The following is a 7,220-nucleotide window of genomic DNA, read 5'->3' as shown; positions in this document are numbered from 1 at the left end:
CATTTTCATTTTAGTCGGCATTGGGGAAAAATACAGGCATATAACGCCATCTTCCGCCCCGGAGTGTAAACCAATACCCTCATAAATTTTTCACGACTTTCTATTCTATTCTATTCTATTCTATTCTATTCTATTCTACAGTCATTTAGCAGACGCTTTTATCCAAATCGACTTACATACTTACATACAGACTTATAGCCAACCTACTTAAACTGCGGATAAGAAAAAATTCAGAAAAAGTCACCTGCAAGCCTACAGACTGAATCCATCAATTATTATTATTATTATTATTATTATTATTATTATTATTATTATTATTATTATTATTATTATTATTATTAATAATAATAATAATAATAATAATAAGCCTACAGACTGAATCCATCAATTATTATTATTATTATTATTATTATTAATAATAATAATAATTAAAAAATATATATGATACAGATGCATTTTTTTTCTTTTAGTTGTAACAAGGATGGTTTTCTCTAGATAAAGAATTACCTTACCTCGCTACACCTAGAAAATACACATTTCTAGAAATAATGAGGAAAATGTAACCTATAACAATGTGAAAGGAAAGCAGTTTGTGTACAACTTTTGCTTACTTCAGCTTTTGCTTATCTTTTGCTTTATGACTCCAGTAAAGGAATCTAAGTTATTTAGAGCTGCCCTTCATAGAGGATGCAGTGGGGTGTAGTTTGGTCTTATGACGACCAAGAGCGATGATAAGATGATGATGGTGATGATGATGATGAGAAAGAGAGAGTAAGAAATGACAGTGATGATAATGAGATGATAATATATATATGATAATAAATGTGCAATTGTGGGTTTCCTTGATCTTGTAGGACAACTTTAATTACAACCTTGTACTTTTTGTGCTTTTCAATATGAGCAAAAGTTTCATAATTTCATTTTACTTTTTAATCAACATTTTTTTTTCTTTTACAATAAAAGAATTTCAGAGGCAATAAATCAAACATAGAATATCCCATTAAAAAACATATTGAGTTCAATTTGGAAAACAAATGTATGGCAAATATATAGCAAAATATTGTTATTGTCCAGAAAATGTATCACACCTAAAAATTTAAAAAAAAGAAAAAAAGAAAAAAAAACAGCCCAAAAAGTTGAGATGGGAGCATAGTTCTTTTTTGCTTAACTAGTTTTATCTAATCATACTCAGAAGACCTGCCACTGCATGTCAAATATGATAGACACAGGAAAGAGTTCGCAAGATCTACTAGAATGTTTTTGTGTTAGCATAAGGAATATTTCATTCATGTCAATGGATCATATTTCCCACAATATTACTTTGTTAATTTGCTGGATTTACCATTTTTCACTTTAAACAGATTAAAGATTAGATTATTTGGACATCAACATCTTTAGACTTTGCAAAACTGGCTCCCTTGTCTGATTCAATCACCGCATGTATTTATGTAGATTCTTATTTTCAGATTTACATATTTTCATAATATTTTCAACCATTTACAGAATTATATAAAAGTGATCCTGCAAAATATGTTACTTGAAATTCATTTACCAACACCCCCCAAATATATACAAAGCCCTGTTAGCCAAGATAAACTTGACAACCTACAACTGACTCTCATCTGTTTCAAAGTTTTTGATATCTTCAATTATTGAAAACTATCTTATTTTCCAGTGTCTTCATATTTAAGCAGAGATGAATTAAAGACCATTAAACAAAGACATGACTGAATTTATACTAGATTACTCACTCATGTTAATTAGTAGAAAAGTCTAAGATTGCATTGAGTGCTAACATTTTTATATTCTATTATTAACCAAAATCCAGAATATGTTTTAATTTATTAATGGAAGCTAAATCATTGGAAATATGTAAAGGTTTTTTCATAGAGGAATGCTGCATTCAAAACAAATCTCAGCAGGACATTTGTGTTACCCACAAATCACTGTTGGTGAGGCACTGCTAAAGTTACAGAATTCTGTGTTTTTCTTTCATCGCTGATATTGTATGGCGGAACGAGCTATGACTCAGTTGCTGTAGGTTTTAATCTTGTGAATAGCATATGGGCTGGAGTCAAGGTTTGGCCAGATGTCTCCATTGGGCAGATCCCTTGAATGTTCTCCATCAAGTTCAACCAGTTCCACTGTCAACGCTGATGGACTTAAGATGTCCGCTGTGCGGTAGGATTGCGTAAGGCGACGGAAAGATGATGTGTCTGAGATGTCATCATCAAACAGATCATCCATGAGCTCCTTACGGTTTCTGCGTGAGGCGTTCAGTTCTTCTCTCACTTCAGATACCAGGTCTTTGACATCTTTGACTAGTGTGGAGCGAATACCAAACAGGCAGAGCAGAAATACCAGGCCAGCACAGATACCAGAGACAAAGTACAGAGCCACCCGCTCTGGCAGACCTGGGAGACAGGTGTGTGATTATCAGCAGCAGCAGCAGCAGCAGTAGCAGCAACATCGAACCAAACTGTTTATATGCTAACATTTAAGACCATAATTTTAAAGCTACAAATTCAAGTGAAACATCTAAATGATCTGAAAGATACATTTTTGCTGAAAAGACAGCATCCCTGTAGGGTTTGAGAGATTTCCTGTTGCACCCATTTTAATGGAAATGGATAATGATTTTTGACAAATTACCAGAGAAAACTTTTTCATCTTTGTATAGTTTTGCAAAAGATTTTTGCAAACTAGCAAATTAAAATGTATTTTTCAGATAGTTTATGAAATTTTTGTTTTAAACAGTCAAAGTAGTCCACTGAACACTAAGAAAATAATATATTCTTTTGATCAAGGTTATATATGTGTCTTATATGGTACGAATTATTATTCCAGAATCTACATATTTGTAATAGCTTTTGTTCGCAGTTGTAATGCTAATGTTTATCCTTGTGAATTAAAGAAAAAGTATGTAGCTACCCAAAGTTTTCAGCTCTGTTTATGAAACTCATTTAACCGGTTTCTCTATTTCATCTTACTTGGTCTACATTATGGCAGCAAACTGTAGTAGCGCTGACTTGCTATCTTGATTTGTTTTTTTAAATACAAACTCTTCGCATACAGATATTTGCTTTCAAATGAGGTCTTTTTTCAGAGGATTTCACATCAGTTCAAACGGTGTGCTGCTGCAAGGGAGATTTTTCTGCATATTTTTGGCTACTGAAAGATACAGAAAATCATTCCTGCCAGCAGCCATCTGCCTCCAGAACAAGACCTCTTCTAATTAATTATCTACTACAAAAATGAATTTCCCTTTTGGGATTAAGAAAGTATTTTTCCTTTCATTTCATTTCATTAAAATTGGTGTGAATTAAAAATGAAGAAATAAGGGGAAGTAAGAATTAGAGATAAATAAATAGTTAATACTTCAAAGAGAACCTTTCGGCATGGACAAGTGAAAATCTATTCACTAAGAGCAGTTTGTGCAAAAGAAGCTGAAAAAATCTTTGATAAGCAGCTGCCCATATTGACAGTTTGCTTATGCTGGTGCTTTATTTGTGATTTGCATCCATCTAATGTGATTGTACACATTAAGTCTTTGTCAGTACATGTGAACACATCCACATGTCCCATTAAATAAGTGACACTTGCCTGATCCAGGCCTTAGTGCACATACCCAATATATTTTCAATGATCTCCAGAGAGTTGGTTAAGATTACGTTTTGAAGCCTGTAGGTGGGGCCAGTGTACCATCCACCTGCAGGTGAGAGGGTCTGGACTCAGAGGCCAGTCAAAAGTCTGCTGCATGCAAAAAAAGCTGTGAATGGTCGGTTTCACTCTCACCATGTGTGTAGTCTGAGATCCTGAAAGGATCTGCTGACCCTCTACCCACGTCTTCTAGAAGATATCTGGGCACTAAAGAGGAAATGAAAGACTTTTATATTCAGTGCCAAAGCATGTTGTCCCTGTTGTGAGCAATAACATCTGGTTTGTCATTTACCACATGTGAAGGACACACGCAGGTGTTTCCTGGTGCCGGGAAAGCAGGGGTCCCCAAAGGTTTGAGTATCAGCCAAGACTGAACAGTTTTCTCTCCCGTGGCACCTGCGTGATACTCTCCTCAGAGCCACAGGTGACAAACACTCTAGAAGAGATTAAAAAAAAAACTATGATGTATACAATATACAACTATGATACAGGACTTGGAGCATTGTGCCTAAACTGTGGTGTAAAAATGATTTCATATCTCTGATCTGAACAACAATAAAACTACACAGAAAAACTTTATGTGTGAATAATCAGCAATTATTGCTCTATTTTTTTCGCTAAATGTCATGCGGTCTCAAACCCATGTCAGCCCATGATCCTGGTTCCTGGGGACAGTTAGGACTTCCATGCAGCAGATGTCCAAATGAAGCAGAATAAATGGCAAGGACAGTCTCATTTTTACATGCCAACCTCAGACGCTCATTTTCACAGACCAGTCTTGTGCGATGGTGCTCTAAAAAACACATGACATGACTTGAAGGTTACACAAATAAAGTCTTGGTGGAAATCCACAAAGCATTTGTTCACAGTCTGGTTTATATTTGTTTATGTGTATCAAATGGTCTAAAAAAGCACATCAGCATGTTGAGGTGTCTCCTTATATTAGTCATCAAAACTGCAAAACAATATTTTCTCTTTTTTCTCTATTAAAGCAACAATCATTTTTTCATATGATGCTCTGAATGCCATTTAAATTATCTGAACACCATGGGCAATCCCTACAGGGGGATTGCCTGTGTTATCTGGTACCAGGGGATTTTAGTATTTACTTAACCTGTCAGTGGTTTTCAGTGTTGTAGCTTATCTTGTGGATGTATGAGGCAACAACCTGAACATCTGACAAGATAGTACTCTATTAGGGTCCTTTTTCTTGGTGGAATTTATAATATTGTAGATACTGTATGTAATAACAAAAAAGTCACATGTGAGAAAAAATTTTTTAAAGAATTTATTTAAAAAGTAGGAAAGAAAATAACATAACTGATAAGTGTAAAGTTTGTCCATACTGAAAATACTCCTTTATACTACATGTGATTTTTTTTTTCATTAAGTCACGGTTGCAAAGTTTGCTGGTATTTAAAGGCATTCATCAGCAGGTTAAATGGTTTCACTTTTCTTTCGGTTGCAGAAGATGTTTTAATAAAATTTGCAGCTAATTACAGCTACTGGCTTTACATGACTGATGACACACTTCCATGGCAACTGAACTGATTCAGTGTGCTGCATCCAAAAAAATGACAATAGACAGGCATCCTATTTGTATGCTTTTGTAAAACTTTTCAAAACCATTGTTGAAGTAAAAATAATCTTTGATTATTTCCTGACAATATTTTTGTTCCTCTAAATGCATTTTTAGATGCTTAACCATCTCAATTAGGTATTTAAAGGAAAGTTAGATAAATCTTTTTACTATAGTTTATTTTTACTGTGGCTGCTTGTACCTGGTCGACATTTGTAGGAGACTAGGAGGTACTTATTGGTGAGCGGACAAGGGTCTTGCCCAAACACTGGACTGAGGACGGGGATGTGGCACGACTGTTGATCCTGACACTCTGACATTACTTTCTGCAAGTGCAGGAAAAATGTTTTGACTACTATATTCTGCAACTGGAGAATTTTTGTAGGGAATTGCTTTAGTAAAACAGATTTCAAAATAATGTCATTGTAGCCTCATTTACCACAGTAGCTAGTGAAGAAGTGCATTCTGTGTCCTCCTCCACAGTGATGTTTGGGCTTGCAGAGGGGCATAAATGTTTATTAGGAACACGTCGTCCATAGAAGGCTGATAGGATGGCTACAGACGTCCTGGAAGGACAAGTGATGATGAGCATGTCTCCTTCACAAGCCTGAGCTGTGTGGTTCTTCAGTATACTGTGGAGATACACTGAGAAACAACACAATGAGACTTTACTTTAGTTTTTCTTGTTCATGTCAGAAATAAAAACAAAAGTTTAAAATGTATTTATTTTTCCAAAATAACAAATTGAAATAAACAGGATCATTGACCATGAGGCATCAAGGTTGACTTAGATTCTTCTGTAATACTTCCAGCTCAGTTTTGATTGTTGACAGGATGATGTCCCCAGAATCACTGGGTGTATCTCTCCAAGAAAATGTTTGGACGATGACCGACTGAAATCTCTCCTCCCATCTGTGTTTCCTGTACATGATCCTTGTCTTGTGTGTGTATGTGTATGCACACTTCTACTAATGTTAGCAAATTTATATTGGCGACGAATGCCAGGTCCACATAATACAAAACTCTAAAGTATGAAAATCTGTTGTAAATTGTTAGTGAAGACAAGGCAAGGCCAGGCAAGTTTATTTGTATAGCACCTTTCATGTGCAAGACAATTCAAAGTGCTTTACACGAAACATTAAAAGCATTACAGATGGTGTAAAAAGCACAAAAGACAACACAAATAGCAAAATCATAATAAAATCATAAATTATATTAAAATATTTAAAAACAAGATCAACTAAAAGTTTCTGTGCAGACTTTGTGATTAAGGATTGTTATTAGTTTTTGCAGTTGAATCTCCAGGAAACACTTGTGAGTTATAAAGTATATTGTCCTCTGAAATGATGGAAAGCTAACCATGTGTGTGTGTGTGTGTGTGTGTAGCATCGCAGCAGTACCAGGCACTGATTCACAATAAGCTATTATTAGGCTGCAGCTACACAAACATTGAGATTTATGCTGTTGTCAGATAAAAAAATAAAAGAAGTATATACAAAGCTCACAATAGAAGTGTCTGGCTAAACAAAAGGAACCTTTGGCATGATTTGACCATTATTCAATGAGTAAAACAGTTCATATAACAAAACAACTCAACTAAAAAAAAAGTCTTCTGTAGTTTATTTATTACTTTTGGAGTATCTGGTCCTATTCTCTTCATATCTAAGTTCAGGACCCGTTCTGCTGCCTGTTTTTCCTTATTCTGGTCTCTCAGCATGACAATCACCAGCTGCTTAGAAAGCAGGATGTGCAGTTTCGGAAATGTCTTTTTGAAGCTTCCTGTTGGAAAACTGCGCAACTGGAAAATCATGCATCAGCATTTTTTTTTTACTTCATAATTAAAGTAAAAAACAAAGAACTTACCCGAGAAATCAGGTGTTGCATGTGCAGTGTACGTCTTCAGAGCCAAAAGGTAAAAAAGAAGACAAAAAAACCAGCTGAAACTCCATGGCCGTGTCATTGTGCTAAACCAGCAACAGAC

General features: G+C 35.1%; 1 protein-coding gene across 1 annotated transcript; it reads right to left on the bottom strand.

Moving 5' to 3' along the window:
* Positions 1-2,028: 2,028 nt before the first annotated feature.
* Positions 2,029-7,199, bottom strand: LOC306763521 (protein eva-1 homolog C; the record flags this gene model as incomplete). Its single annotated transcript, XM_079250352.1, has 8 exons — positions 2,029-2,414; positions 3,629-3,709; positions 3,796-3,867; positions 3,953-4,096; positions 4,301-4,453; positions 5,442-5,565; positions 5,679-5,884; positions 7,103-7,199. 8 exons carry the CDS (start codon positions 7,197-7,199, stop codon positions 2,029-2,031), a joined length of 1,263 nt encoding a protein of 420 aa, XP_079106478.1.
* Between the last annotated feature and the right edge of the window lie 21 nt (positions 7,200-7,220).

This window comes from Telmatherina bonti, assembly GCF_933228915.1.
Source record: "Telmatherina bonti genome assembly, chromosome: 12".
In the NCBI taxonomy this organism is placed as follows: domain Eukaryota; kingdom Metazoa; phylum Chordata; class Actinopteri; order Atheriniformes; family Telmatherinidae; genus Telmatherina; species Telmatherina bonti.
Note: the sequence above shows the minus strand (reverse complement) of the source record. Positions and strands in the feature narration are given on the sequence as shown.